Raw genomic sequence first — 16231 nt, 5'->3', positions numbered from 1 at the left:
CCTTGTCCTGCAGTCATTGTTTAACTTGAAACAGTGCTCAGAATGAACCATTTAACTTCCGCTTAATATCCTAGATATCTCCTTAAGGTCCCTTTCCTGCACCTCTTTTCAAGGTTGAAGAGTTCATATATTTCAAACCTTTGCTCATTCCCTCTGTCCCTCTGACGCCTTCTCCGCACCACTTCCGGTCTTAGTTCTTTCCCTTGTGTCTTGCTGATCAGACTTGATTGCAGTGTTCAGCCTGATTGAGCAATGTAACAAAGAAAGAACGTGCATTTATATAGCACCTATCCCAAAGGATAGCACATCCCAAAGCGCTTCACAGTCAATTAAGTGTTTTTGAAGTGTACTCACTGTTGTAATGTGGGAAATGCGGCAGCCAATTTGCACACAGCAAGGTGTACTAGTTATGTCAGATTGTACCGTACAGTGAGCGATAACTCTGATTCTGCAGCTAGCTTCAACGCTACACCAAGAAATATGGCTAAAGGTCAGAGCTTCAGAATCCAAATCCTTCAATAAATGCAGTGTAAACTGTTGGTAAGGAATAAAGACAGATCTAGAATTCTTGTAATACAACAGGAATGATTTGCAAAGCAGCAATAAAGAAGTTACTTATCGCTTATTGTACATCAAAGATAAAATACAATAATTCCAGAACGATTGGATAATCAGGAGAAGTTACTTACATAACTGTACTTCTAGAAAGGTTTACAAACACAGAAGTCTCGTTTCTGATTAACAAAAGTTAAAGATTATTCTAGCTAACATGGATGCAGCTCCATGTGGCTTGCTGGCTGTACTCCTGCCTGTCTGTGTCTAATCGGAAAACGCCACCCAGTAGTGGGAAACAGTAAGACAGCTACGGTGGCCCCAGTCTGTCAAGAAGCACCACAGTCCATGGAATGGGACTTAATACACACCTTTATGGCTATGAGAAGTGAGTGCTACTAATGAGCCAAGCTTCCCTAGTTTCTCATTACAGTTTAGGCTTTTTAACCCAGGCATTATTCTGGTAAATCATCGCAGGAGTTTCTCCAGGGCCAGCATCTCTTTCCTAAGGTAGGGTGCCCAATACTGAGCTCAATATTCCAAACGAGGTCTCACTAATGCTGAGTGACAGATCTGTGTAGGCCAGAGCCCTCCCTGCCAAAACTGTTTCATATTTTGCCACAAATCCACCTCGCAACTTGGTCCTGGGCCTCACACATGGGCCGAATAAAGCCCTTTTGTTAATTGCTTAGGAGCTCAGAATCAGGATGGACAACACACATCTTAAAAGCTCAACCTGTTCTGGGACTTTTCTGTCACTGGAGAGAGACAGGAAAGACCAGAACAACTTTGCCCCTTTATTTGGAAGAGTCTCTCAAAATGTATCCAAGCTAAAGTAGGCATCCACCAGAACTCTCTGACACTGATATCAGTCAACAGTTGGGGCAAACACCCCAGTATCTTATCTTCAACAGTTTTGACATTACTTCTTGAGACAGCCTAAGGGTGAAACATTAAGCCAAGTCTACCCTCACAGGTGAATGTAAAAGATCCCATGGCACTATTTTGAAGAAGAGCAGGGGGGTTCTCCCCAGTGTCCTGGCTAATATTTATCATTCAACCAACATCATTTAAACAGATGATCTGGTCATTATCATAGTACTGTTTAAGATCTTGCTGTGCACAAATTGGCTGCCGCGTTTTCTACATTATAACAGTGACTAAACTTCAAAAGTACTTAATTTGCTGTAAAGCGCTTTGGAAAGTCCTGAGGTTGTGAAAGACTATATAAATGCGAGTTCTTTTCTCAAGCAGTGCAGAGCTATACTATTGCACTGGTGGGCAATAATCAGGAAGATGGGATGGTCAGGATTAATTTTACGTAATCTAAATTTAATGGATTGCAGAGAGCTAACTGATTTAAGTCTGATCTTGGCTGAAATAAAATGGCAACTGTTACATTGGATACCATTATCAACAAAAAAGATCATTAACTACATTGCATCATGTGCATATGTGTAACAGTGCTGATATATTCTCTTCATAGCTTACAGATATTTGTATGAGGCTTGAGTCCCGAGAGGGCTGTATCCAGGAGCTAAAGGCAGAAGTTGAAAGCTACAAGGTAGACAACACAAGGCAGGCATCTCTTATCAGTTGCTTGAGAGAAAGGATTCTGGAATCTGAGGAGGAGTCTGGAGCACTTCTTACATCAAAGACTCGAGCAGAAGTAACTCTGCAGGTCTTACAAAATGAAAACAGGGAACTCCAACAGAGGAATTCAGAGTTAGATTCACAACTCAGGTAGGCTTCTTCCTGAGCTTAAAAAAAACGCTCACCGACCTTATATCTAATGTGCTTTTTTTAGAACTGCAAATAATAGGTGCATCTGTGTGTATCTAGGCACATAGTGGATTTCGGACAGATGCTACAACTGTCATCATTTCTATATCCAGTGAAACTACACCCATTTTTATACTGCGTGTCAAAGCACAATATAAATTTTGAAGAATACCAAAAGCCTCTAATTTTGTCAGCTATGTTTTGCTGACACATAGTCAATCTAAACTTTCCAATAACTCGCACCTGTGAGACGTGGGGACAGACATACCTAGCATCTTTCCTTATCCTAATTTGATTTACTTTTTAAGAAACCAGATAAATTGAATTTTTATAGAAACTGATAGGAGGGAGGGGGAACCGGGTGAGCTAGCTACTAGCCTCTTGGGGAACAAGTGGGAATAAGCTGGGGCATGGATACAGAGATGAGGATGAGATGAATAAAAGCACAGTGAGGGATTGGGAGAATGCAGGGGTTGAGCAAATAATTGAAAAGAAAAGAGTTAGTTATAGCAATGTGAATGAATAGGAATAGCAGTGGGAGTGAAGGAATGGTAGGAAGAGAAGGAGTAATAGATAAGTGAAGGGCAGGGGATATGATGCGAGTGAGGGGGTAGGAGACACGTGTGAAGGGGAGAGGATGGGAATGTAGCAACTGAGAACCACATTAGCCCCACAATTCACCACTGGAAAATACAGCCTTTCCATGCCATACCACCCCCACTATCACCTCCCACCTGAAAGGAAATAGAGAAAAAGATAGACGAGAGAAGCAGAAAAGGACAGAAAAAGAAGCAAAGAGAAGAGTTATGGGGAAAGAAGCAGAAGAGAGAAAGACTGAGCCAGCAGCGGAGAGCGAAAAACCAAGTCAAAGAGGCAGTATGAGTGCGACCATATTCTCCGACTTAGTGTATGATCCACTAGTACTACAGATATCACAGATACATATTATATAGAGAAAAAAGATGTGTGTATATATAAGATCTAGATGTAGATGACACACAATCATTTTGTCACATTCAATCAAATTATCAGTTGACATTAGAATTATGTGTGTAGATATGATATTTAAATATCCAAATACTTAATTTAAAAACATTAACACACTTAATGTTTCTTAATATTTGACTTGTCAGGAAGTATTTAACAGAGTGGGATGAGGTCAAGCAGGAAGACACCAGAAGAATAAAAGAGCATGACGAATTTCTGGCGAAGCTCACCCGTGTCATTAATGTGGATTGTAGAGGAGCAGAACATAATCTGGATTCCCTTGTGTCACAGGTATCTAGAGCATACTTTACTGCAAGGGGCCAATATCCCAGATAATGGTTAATCAGACTACCTCGCGAGCCAGAATTCACATCCTCTCCAGGGAGCTAAATGAATAGGAACAGAATAATGAATAGAAAAAAAAAAATCAAAAATCTTAACTTCTTACTCTTTGGCAAGCTGCTGAAGCTTATTTTGGAAGATTGATTATATCCTATTCCTCACATCACAAGGACTTCCAGCAGGTTATAACGAACAACCGAAGCCTGAGATCAGACAGTTGGAACATTCTCACTCACGCTCTCAAGGCTTGGAGATTTCCATGTTCATTTGGAATGAAACGTATGAGATGAAGTCTGTCATTTATCAGCGATAAGATTTAATTTTAATTCATGTGAGGGACTATTTCATTGAGGGCAGGGAAAGGACTGGCAGCTCCTTGGCTCACCAGATTTGTACTGCAATCACAGGCTCCGAGTGGGGAAACGGTGCTCATGGGCTGCGGCTCGCAGCAATGAAATGCAAGTTATTCCTGTGATTCTGGGATCGGAGTACCGTCCCCACTAGCACAGTCCCCACTAATCCCGGACAGCCACCTATACCGGTGAAATGCCACTAACCATTTGCCATTTCCATTGGCGTTAATTACAAAGCTGCCACTTAAATAGTATTAATCACATTGACTATTTCGGGCAGTTCAAGCAGCTTGTTCGCACCTTGTTAAAGTACGATTACCTGTCATTACATCCGTTCAGGCAGCCCCCAAGTGACAAACTAGTGACCAAGCCTGCTGAAGCTCAAGCTGCATTTACTGCAGATTTTGGCAAAGTCGACCCTGAGTTGAGTTCCAAGGTCATTAACTTGCTCTGTGTTGTCACCAAGGGGAGGCAATGGGTTAAGAAACATTAATCTCACACACACGGGGAAATAAATTGGTTGCAGTTTATTTCAACTTTATCTAAAATGTTGGCTTCTGATAGGCAGAATAGGATAGCAATAGATTAAAAGATGGACTCCCATGGTAGTGCAGAGTTTTTCTAAATCATATTGCCTGTGTGGATTTTTTTTTGTCACAAAGTTTAGATGAATACATAATGTATAGAGACACAAATCAAGGTATAAAAATAACAACTTGCATTTACATAGTGCCTTTAACATACTAAAAGATGGCACAAAACTTGGAAGTTTAGTGAACAGTAAGGAGGATAGTGGAACTCAACAGGCCATAGACAGGCTGATGGAATGGGCGGACACGTGACACATGAAATTAACACAGAAAAGTGCAAAGTGATATATTTTGGTAGGAAGAACCAGGAGGGCCAAAATAAACTAAAGGGTACAATCCTAAAGGGGGTGCACGAATAGAGAGAGCTTGGGGTATATGTGCAAAAATCATTGAAGATGGCAGGGCAGGTTGAGAAAGTGGTTAAAAAAGCATATGGGTTTCTGGGCTTCATAAGTAGAGGCAGAGAGTACAAAAGCAAGGAAGTTGTGATGAACCTTTATGAAACTCTGGTCTGACCTCAACTGGAATATTGGGCCCAGGTTTGCCCCCACGTTTAGAATGGTGCAACTCCGTGAGATGCGCCGACTTTTTAGGACAAAAGCCGCGCCTAAAACTTACCTCGGTATTCTCCCCATTGCTGGAACGTTGCAGGCCCTTGGCGCAGCGCAGCACAAGCTGTGGGCGGTGGAGCCAGGTCCCGGTGCTGAAAACAGTGCCGGGACCTCTGCACATGCGCACTAGAGTGTGCGCGCATGTGCAGTAGTTCCAGGCCGCCGAGGCTGCATGGGAGGGGCCCGAAGCACGCCGCCCCCAGCCCTGGCCGAATGGGCTCACTGGGGTGGCAAAGATCGGACTCGGGCCTCCCTCTTCAGCTTCTGCTTCGGCTCCCCCCCCCCCCCATATCCTGTCAGGTCCGCTCCGGCTCCCCCACCCCCGTTCAGGTCTGCTCCTGCTCCGGTTCCCCCCCACTGTTCAGGTCCGCTCCCGCTCCCCCTCCTTCCTTCCTCTCCTCTCCTCGCCTCCTCTCCTTTCCCCCCCCTCCTCTCCTCCCCTCCCTCCCTCTCCCCTTTCTCCTCTTCCCTCCCCTTCCCTCCCCCTCCTCTTCCCTCCCTCCCTCCCCCTCTTCCCTCCCTCCCTCCTCCCTCTCCTCTCCCTCTCCCCTCCCCCCTTCCTCCCCCCACCCCTCACTGTCAGAAACACAGAGAGACACTGTCAGAAACACAGAGAGACACTGACAGACAGACAGAGAGACACTGACAGAGACAGAGAGAGACAGTGGGGGGCGGGGGGCGTCCCAGCATGCTGTTGGAGGCCTCCCGGTGCTGCAGTCGGTGAGTAGAAACGTAATTATTTATTTATTGATTTTTTTTATTTTTAATTTTTTTTGGATTAATTTATTGGTTGATTTATTGATTTATTTATCATTTATTATTGATGATGGCTCTTTATTTGTAAAAGTGACGTGTTTCATGTTTGTAAACATCCCCCCCCCCCCCCATCTCTCGTTCCCTACGCCTGAGTTCTAAGTGCAGGCAATGTTTTTCTGAGCATACAAAAATCTACGCTTACTCCATTCTAAGTTAGTTTGGAGTAAGTTTTCGCTGCCTAAATTTGCAAAACAGGCATAAGTGGTTGGACACGCCCCCTTTTGAAAAAAGAATCTGTTCTAAAATGGAACTATTCTAACTCACTAGAACTGAAGCAAACTAAATGCCGAGAATTGCAATTTCTAAGATGCTCCATTCTAAACTAGTTGCTTCAAAAAAACAGGAGCAACTCGGGCTGAAACTTGACCCCATTGTGTCCAATTCTGGGCACAGCACTTTAGGAAGGATGTGAAAGCCTTAGAGAGGGTGCATAAAAGATTTACAAGAATAGTTCCAGGGATGAAGGACTTGAGTTACGCGGATATACTGGAGAAGCTAGGGTTATTCTCCTTAGAGCAGAGAAGATTGAGAGGAGATTTGATGGAGGTGTTCAAAATCATGAGGGGTCTAGACAGAGTGGAGAGAAACTGTTCCCGTTGGTGGAAGGGTCGAGAACCAGAAGACACAGATTTAGGGTGATCGGCAGAAGAGCCAAAGGCAACATGAGGAAAAACATTTTTACGCAGCAAAGAGGTTAAAGGAGGGAATTCCAGAACTTGGGGCCTCTGCAGCTGAAGGCGTGGCTGCCATTGGTGGAGTGGTTAAAATTGGGGATGCGCCAGAGGCCAGAATTGGAAGAGCGCGCAAAATAAAGAGTAAATGAGAGGATTCAAGAAAACAGGTGGTGAGTTTGCAGTCTAGTCCTCTTCATTCGAAGTTGCTTTATTCGAATAATCTGATAATTTACAATTTTAGCACAATAAATTCTAACTCTATGATTTACATAGCTTTATGCAAACTAATGGATAATGTTTAATGCAAAAAATGACTGAAATATCAGAAGTGGACTGTTCTTCACCAAAATAAGAAATGACCGGACGTGGTGCATCACCCTTCCTCTGACGTGGGCTTGACTCTGACAAGTCATCTCGGAGCAGTAATTTAGAGGTCAGGGATAGGTCATCAGATGCAAAGTAAGAGGACTGAAAGAATATTTGGGTGTTTACCACCATCTGAGATATGTAATTTTACCTTTATTTTAACATTTATTTTATTTTGCTTGCCAGTTTTTCTCTCCTGTCCTAAAGTTGCTAACTCTTTTCTGGGGTCAGTGTGCTCCAGTCCTCCTCTGGTATCTTGCCAAACCAGCCATTTCACATTTGTGAGCCTTGTACTGAGTCTCTAGCAAATCTGTCTCAAGTGAGCTAACTCAGCCCAGATCATTGGAATATAGCAAATATTAGACGAAAAAGGACCAAGGTCCATCTAGTTTGCCTTCTACCATCCTGGTTGTTGCATAATACCATGATAATGGTGCTGTTGACTAATCATAGCAATCAATCTCTGTCAATTATTCCACAACAAACTCTGACACGATGTGAAGAAAACTCCAGTGGGGGAGAGCTTTGGGAACCATTGGTCTAAAGTCACCTGTTCCTCTCAATCATGCTACACTTACCACGTATTGTCATGTATTTAACCATCTTGCAATGACATAGTCATGTAACTGTAACTCATGTACACTGTACCTGTACCCTAGAAATGCACACCCTGACCACAGGGGGTGAACTTGCGGGAGACACTCCTCACCTGGGTTTCCAGGTATAAAAGGGGAGGTCCCACCCAAGGTCCACACTCCTTGGTCCTGGCAATAAAGGTGAAGGTCACAGAGTGACCGTGTCTGATATATCCATGCCTCGTGTGAGTTTGTAGCAAGGTACAGGGACACTACATTTGGCGACGAGAAACGGGAATCACCGAACCACGAGGATGGCCACCGGTGGCACAGAGGAACGTTACTGTGTGGGTGAGGACTGGGACGACTTCGTGGAAAGACTCCAGCAGAGCTTTGTCACAAAGGATTGGCTGGAAGAGACAGCGGCTGAGAAGCGGAGGGCGCATCTACTGACCAGCTGCGGACCACAGACGTAAGCGCTGGTGAAAGACCTGCTCACACCCCAAAAGCCGGCGGATAAGTCTTTTGAAGAGCTCAGCCAGCTGATCAGTGAGCATCTCAAGCTGGCGAGTAGCGACACATGGCCTGGCACCGGTTCTACTCTCACCGGCGTCGGGAGGGACAAAACGTCTCGGACTTCGTGACGGAACTGCGGCGCTTGGCCAGTCTCTGTAAGTTCTCCGATGCCTGCAGGGGGGAGATGTTAAGGGACTTTTTCATCGAGGGCATTAATCATGCCGGCATTTTCAGGAAGATCTTAAAGACTAAGGACTTGACTTTAGAAGGGGCGGCGTTGATAGCTCAGATCTTTATGGTAGGGGAAGAGGAGACCAAACTAATTTATGCTCGCAGCCCTGGTCCAAACGTGGCGACGGACCAGGGAGTTAACATGGTGAATGCAGTGCGGGACCCCGCAGGCAGGCAAGGGCATTTCAAAACCGCCCAGGCAGCAAGAGGCTGTAGGGTGGGCCCGCAACAAGGACAATGGAAAGGGGATCGGCAATTCACGCCATCTCGAGGAACAATGCGAACCGCGATGGGATCATTAACACCCACCATCAGAGTGCTTAGAAACAGCCAAATGGGCAATCAAAGAGGAATGCCTGGTAATAGTCCTTTTCTTAACAGCAATCTCAATCTCAGTTCATGCTGGAGGTGCGGGGGTAGACACACTGAGAAGCTGCAGGTTCCAGCAATATACCTGTAGGATTTGTAATGTCAGTGGACACTTGGCCAGGATGTGCAAAAAGGCAGTAGCGAGGCTAATCTGCAAGACAGAGGAACCAGACGAGGGGTCTGCAATGCAGGATGAGGCCTGGGGTAAAGCCATAGATGCTGAAATTCAGCGGGTTCATGTGGCTGACGTCCACAGCTCATACACTAAAACGCCACCCATGATGATGAAAGTCTTACTGAATGGAGCTGGATATGGGAGCTAGCCAGTCACTCATGAGCGCCCAACAATTTGAGAGACTATGGCCACACAGAGCTAGCAGGCCCAAACTGGAACGCATTGAGATGCAGCTACGCACGTACCCCAAAGAGATCATCCCAGTGCTGGGCAGTGCAAACATGGTGGTAACACATAATGGATTACAGAACCGGCTGCCACTCTGGATCGTTCCGGGAAATGGCCCCGCGCTTTTGGGGAGGAGTTGGCTAGCTGAGATGAATTAGAAATGGGGGGATGTGCACGCCATTTCATCCATGGAGCGAAGTTCATGCTCACAGGTCCTGCAAAAATTCGGGTCACTGTTCCAACCTAGTGTCGGAACGTTCAAGGGCCCTAAAGTAGTGATACGCATCACTCTGGACGCCAGACCAGTGCACCACAAAGCCAGAGCGGTGCCGTATGTGATGCGTGAAAAAATTTAATATGAACTGGACAGGCAGCTCAGAAAGGGCATAATTTCGGCCGTTGAATTCAGCGACTGGGCAAGTCCCATCGTTCCCGTTCTCAAAGTAGATGGCTCGGTTAGGATTTGTGGCGACTATAAAGCCACCATCAACCGAGTATCGCTGCAAGACCAATACCCGCTTCCGAGAGTGGAGGACCTTTTTGCCACGCTGGCAGGTGGCAAGCTGTTCACGAAGTTGGACCTCACTTCGGCCTACATGACTCAGGAACTGGCTGAAGAATCCAAGCTTCTGACCACCATCACGACGCACAAAGGATTATTCGTCTACAACAGGTGCCCGTTTGGCATTCGTTCGGCAGCAGCCATCTTTCAGAGAAACATGGAAAGCTTGCTCAAATCCATTCCTGGAACGATCGTATTCCAAGACGACATTTTCATAACGGGGGGAGCCCGCAGTGTCAAAAGCCTCAACGGCCATGACCATCTCGGCGCTCTGCTCCGACGCCCCCTCGGTGGTGGCCAGTGGGAGCCTGCTGAGCGCGTCAGCGCAATTTTCGTTGTCTGGCCGGTGTTGTAAGGTGTAGTCATATGCAGCCAGCGTGAGGGCCCAGCGCTGTACGCGAGCTGACGCATTGGCATTGACAGCCTTGCTGTCGGACAACAAGGATGTTAACGACTTGTGGTCCGTCTCTAGCTCAAACTGTCGACCAAAAAGGTACTGGTGCATCTTTTTCACACCGTAAACACACGCAAGTGCTTTCTTGTCGACCATGCCGTATCCACTATCTGCCTGGGAGAGCGACCTGGAGGCGTAAGCCACCGGTTGGAGTCGGCCGTCATCGCTACCCTACTGCAACACACACCCAACCCCGTATGATGACGCATCGCATGTTAAGACCAGTTTTTTACAGGGATCATACAAAGTCAACAGTTTGTTGGAACACAGCAGGTTCCTCGCCTTATTGAAAGCCCATTCTTGACAGTCCCCCCAAAACCATTCACAACCTTTACGCAGGAGCATGTGTAACGGCTCCAGCAATGTGCTTAAGTTCGGCAGAAAGTTCCCAAAATAGTTCAAGAGTCCCAGGAATGATCGCAACTCCGACGTGTTGCCGGGCCTGGAGGAGGTGCTACGCCGATTGGATCGGGTAGGTTGCGGCTGAAAAAGGCCAAGTGTGTGTTTTTGGCCCCAGTGGTCGAGTTTTTGGGCAGGAGGGTTGCCGCAGACGGCCCACTGAATCAAAAACAGAGGCGATCTGCCAGGCGCCCAGGCCTGGCAACACGTCGGAGTTGCGATCATTCCTGGGACTCTTGAACTATTTTGGGAACTTTCTGCCGAACTTAACCACATTGTTGGAACCGTTACACATGCTCCTGTGTAAAGGTTGTGAATGGTTTTGGGGGGACTGTCAAGAATGGGCTTTCAATAAGGCGAGGAACCTGCTGTGTTCCAACAAACTGTTGACTTTGTATGATCCCTGTAAAAAACTGGTCTTAACATGCGATGCGTCATCATACGGGGTTGGGTGAGTGTTGCAGTAGGGTAGCGATGACGGCCGACTCCAACCGGTGGCTTACGCCTCCAGGTCGCTCTCCCAGGCAGATAGTGGATACGGCATGGTCGAGAAGGAAGCACTCGCGTCTGATTACGGTGTGAAAAAGATGCACCAGTACCTTTTTGGTCGACAGTTCGAGCTAGAGACGGACCACAAGCCGTTAACATCCTTGTTGTACGACAGCAAGGCTGTCAATGCCAATGCGTCAGCTCGCGTACAGCGCTGGGCCCTCACACTGGCTGCGTATGATTACACCATACAACACCGGCCAGACACTGAAAATTGCGCTGATGCGCTCAGCAGGCTCCCATTGGCCACCACCGAGGGGGCGTCGGAGCAGAGCACCGAGATGGTCATGGCCGTTGAGGCTTTTGACACTGCGGGCTCTCCCATCACAGCCCACCAGATCAAACTCTGGACCAACAGGGACCCCCTCCTATCCATGATAAAGAAATGTGTCCTGACTGGGGATTGGACGCCCGCACACAGGGCATGTCCCGAGGAAGTCAGACCGTTTCAGAGACGGATGGCTGAGCTCTGCATCCAAGCCAACTGCCTGCTATAGGGCAGCCGGGTAGTCATGCCCCAGAAAGGAAGGGAAGCGTTCATAAGTGAACTCTACAGCGAGCACCCTGACATCGTGTTAATGAAGGCCATTGCCCGGTCACATGTATGGTGGCCGGGAATTGACTCAGACCTGGAACACTGGGTTCGCAGGTGCACGACGTGTGCCTAGCTGGGCAATGCCCCCAGGGCGGCCCCACTCAGCCCGTGGCCCTGGCCCACCAGACTGGTCACGTATTCACGTAGACTATGCGGGCCCGTTCATGGGGAAAATGTTCCTGATCGTTGTCGATGCATACTCGAAGTGGATCGAGTGCATCATATTGAACTCGTGCACGGCATCCATCACCGTGGAGAGTCTGCGTTCGGTTTTCGCGACCCATGGCTTGCCGGACATTCTGGTCAGCGACAATGGCCCGTGTTTCACCAGCCATGAATTCCAGAAGCTTATGTCGGGCAATGGTATCAAGCACGTCCGGACAGCGCCGTTCATGCCGGCTTCCAATGGCTAGGTGGAACAGGCGGTCCAAGTCATAAAACAGGGCATGCTACGCATCCAAGGACCCTCCCTTCAGTACCGCCTATCGCGCTTCCTGCTGGCCTACAGGTCCCGCCCACACTCGCTCACGGGAGTCCCGCCCAGCGGAACTCCTCATGAAACGCACACTCAAGACGCGGCTGTCCCTCATTCACCCAGCCCTGGCAGACATTGTTGAGGGCAAGTGCCAGTCCCAAACCGAGCTTCATGATCAAAACTCAAGGGGGAGGTGTATAGAAATAGATGACCCGGTACTTGTTCTTAACCATGCTTTGGGACCCAGGTGGCTTGAGGGCACCGTAATTGGCAAAGAAGGAAATAGAGTCATGGTGGTCCGACTAAACAATGGGCAGATATGCTGCAAACACTTGGACCAAGTAAAGAAAAGGTTCAGCATAGACACGGAGGAACCTGAAGAAGAGCATGAGATGGTACCCACACCACTGCCAGCGGACGAGCAACAAAGACAGCCCTCAGCATGCACAGTCCCTGCGGCCAGCCCGGACAGGCCGGAATCACCTCAAGTGACAGAGGCGCGTGCCGAGGCTCAGCCACCAGAGCCACAACTGCGGCGCTCTGACGGGGTTAGACAGGTTAGATGCAGGAAGAATGTTCCCAATGTTGGGGAAGTCCAGAACCAGGGGACACAGTCTAAGGATAAGGGGGAAGCCATTTAGGACCGAGATGAGGAGGAATTTCTTCACCCAGAGAGTGGTGAACCTGTGGAATTCGCTACCACAGAAAGTTGTTGAGGCCAATTCACTAAATATATTCAAAAAGGAGTTAGATGAAGTCCTTACTACTAGGGGAATCAAGGGGTATGGTGAGAAAGCAGGAATGGGGTACTGAAGTTGCATGTTCAGCCATGAACTCATTGAATGGCGGTGCAGGCTAGAAGGGCCGAATGGCCTACTCCTGCACCTATTTTCTATGTTTCTATGTTTCTATGCTCCACGAGAGAGCGTCGACCACCTGACAGACTTAACCTCTGAAATAAAAAGACTTAAGGGGGGAGGTGATGTCATGTATTTAACCATCTTGCAATGACAGTCATGTAACTGTAACTCATGTACACTATACCTGTACCCTAGAAATGCACACCCTGACCACAGGGGGTGAACTTGCGGGAGACACTCTTCACCTGGGTTTTCAGGTATAAAAGGGAAGGTCCCACCCAGGGTCCACACTCCTTGGTCCTGGCAATAAAGGTGAATGTCACAGAGTGACCGTGTCTGATATATCCATGCCTCGTGTGAGCTTGTAGTAAGGTGCAGGGACACTACACGTATCATGTCTCAAATTAATCATATAATGTACCCCACATTTTATTTTCTGAAAGAAATCTTTCCAATTTGCATTTGAATGAATCAATACTAACTGCTTTCACTATCTCTGTCGGGTCTCTGTTATATAGATTGATCACTCGCTCACTGAAATATTGTTTTTGCAGATTAGTTTTGAATTTACCCCCCTTCAAGTGCAGGCTGTACGGTTCTGGTCAGGTGAAGCAGCTCGTCATGGTTTACATTATCTAGTCTCTTTAGAATCTGAAAAACAGCAAATCACCTCTCAACCTTCACTCTTTTAGCGAGAATATGCTTAATTTACATAATCGCTCATAATCCAAACCCTCCATTCCCTCAGTCATTTTGGTAACTCTCCTCTGTAACAGAGATTGAACCTGGGATCCTCCTGGTGAAAATGGCTTAGTTACGTAACTAGACAAGCTCACTGACCCATCACACTTTAAACTGGAGTGGAAAGGCAGACAATACCAGGCTGTGTTGGCGGCACGGAGTCTCACTAGATACAAGTGTGGATTGGAGAGAGGGCTACATAGCCCTGATCCTGCATCTCGCGAGGCCTCGCATGGAACATAGGGATTGGAGGAGGCTATTCAGCCCCTCGAGCCTGTTCCACCATTCAGTCAGATCATGGCTGGTCTGTATCTCAACTCTATTTACTTGCCTTTGTTCCATATTCCTCAATACCCTTATCCAACAAATATCTGTTGATCTGTTCAATTGACCCAGCATCCACAGCATTGTGGGGAGAGAGTTCCAAATTTCCAATACCCTTTATGTGAAAATGTGCTTCCCAATTTCACTACTGAATAAACCCTTATTCTGAAACTATGCCCCTTGTTCTAGATTCCCCCACGGGGAGAAACATCCTCTCTGCATCTACCCTGTCAAGACCCCTCAGAATCTTACACGTTTCAATAAGATCACCTCTCATTCTTCTAAACTCCAACGAGTACAGGTCCAACCTCCTCAACCTTTCTTCATAAGACAACCTCTTCATCTCAGAAATTAACCTCGTGAACCTTCTCTGAACTGCCTCCACTGCAAATATATCCCTCCTTAAATACGGAGACCAAAACTGTATGCAGTACTCTAGGTGTGGTCTCACCAATACCCTGTACAGTTGTAGCAGGACTTCTCTGCTTTTATACTCCATCCCCCTTGCAATATAGGCCAACATTCCATTTGCCTTCCTGATTACTTGCTGTGCCTCCATGGTAACTTTTTGTATTTCATGTACGAGGACCCCCAGATCCCACTGTACTGCAGCATTTTGTAATCTCCCCCCATTTAAATAATAATTTGCTTTTTTATTTTTCCTACCAAAGTGGATAACCTCACATTTTGCCAGAGTCTAGTGCTGAGTTTCCTGATTGCAGCCAGGGTGTTGGTAGAGGGACTGGCGGGGGGAGGTTAGGGAAAGGAAAAATCAAGTAGGGCTGCCGCTTCTGATTGCTATCTAATGAGCCTCCCTGCAAGCTTGCATGTGTGTAGAGAGGCGAGGACAGGATTGGACCTGACCCTTCCCGCCCTCACGGTTGAATAGCCAACACTCGTCGTCAAGGCTTATACATGAAGATTAGCCTCTCGGGTGAGGTGCAGCACAACAGCCGGTACCCGAGAAACCTCAGCCCAGGAAAGGAGACTGCATCTTGAGAGAGAGAGGAGAAAATTGGTGAGCAGCAGGGGGTTAAAAAAGACCCCAGAAGAGGCGTGGACCCAGAAGAAGCATGGGCCAGCCCACACTGCGATATGTGTGCGCACTAGGTCCATGCAGCAAAGCTGGTCTCCAGTCGTCTTGGTTAACCCTTGCCACTGGACCAAACCTAGCTCTGTCAAGCCCGTGTGGTGGCTGGTGTGCAACGGCCACCACACGTTAAAAGAATCCATGCACAGACATTTTCCACCCTTCAAGATGTAGTTCGGGATCCGGAATATTACGTCCTTCATTGAAACACCTGTGAACTCATTGAACTCATCCCTTTTTGGCATGGAAGCAAGTCATCCTCGATTCGAGGGACCACCTAAGAAAGAAGAGAGAAGAGACTGAATGGCATAGCTTAACTTTTCAGATTGTGCCCCCTTGTTCTGGATTCCCACCAGAAGAAATAGGTCTGTGTTTTTACTTGATTGAAACATTTTGTCATTTTAAACACCTTGATTAGATCATCCCTCAACCTTCTAAACGCAAGAGAATACAACAACAAAAATGTCCCAAAATGCTTCACAGGAACATTTTAATACAACATATATAACCGAGTTTATGCAACCTGACCTCATAATTTAACCTTTTAAAGCTCTGGTATTCTGCGGAATCTGCACGATACCCCTTCCAAGGCCAGTATATGCTTCCTGAGGTGCAGTGCTTAAAACTGAATGCAGTAGTCCAGATGGGGTCTGACCAAGGCTCTGTTCAAATGAAGCATCACTTCCTCTCCTTGGCAGTCCAACTCCCTTGAGACAAAGCCCAACCTTTGCAGTGGCTTTATGATATCAGTCCTATTAGTTTTATATGGGTTCAACAAAAAGATAAAAAGATACAGCAATAACAATCAATGGGGAATAACTCATATGTGGCACAACTTTGCCATCCAATAATTGCAAGGGCAGTGCAGTACTCTCTGTGACCTGGCTAACCACCTTTACAGGTAGCAAGACACAGACTGCAGGTCCTCCGAAGTGTCTGGCTACCAAGTGCACCAATAAGAGTCGTGTGCACAGGGACACGTTGTGGTTCAACATTGTCCTCTGCACTATCTCAA

The 16231-nt window shown here is 47.0% G+C and overlaps 1 protein-coding gene across 1 annotated transcript in view; it reads left to right on the top strand.

Annotated features, from left to right (window-relative positions):
• Positions 1-16231, top strand: part of ccdc170 (coiled-coil domain containing 170) — a 101300-nt gene that overhangs the window by 22762 nt on the left and 62307 nt on the right. Inside the window, exons 5-6 of the mRNA XM_070888811.1 lie at positions 2039-2295; positions 3468-3612. Coding sequence (XP_070744912.1) covers positions 2039-2295; positions 3468-3612 — 402 coding nt within the window. The remainder of the gene's footprint in view (positions 1-2038; positions 2296-3467; positions 3613-16231) is intronic.

This window comes from Pristiophorus japonicus, chromosome 9 (assembly GCF_044704955.1).
Source record: "Pristiophorus japonicus isolate sPriJap1 chromosome 9, sPriJap1.hap1, whole genome shotgun sequence".
Classification (NCBI taxonomy): Eukaryota; Metazoa; Chordata; class Chondrichthyes; family Pristiophoridae; genus Pristiophorus; species Pristiophorus japonicus.
The sequence above is the reverse complement of the archived record's forward strand: the minus strand, read 5'-3'. Positions and strand labels throughout refer to the sequence as shown.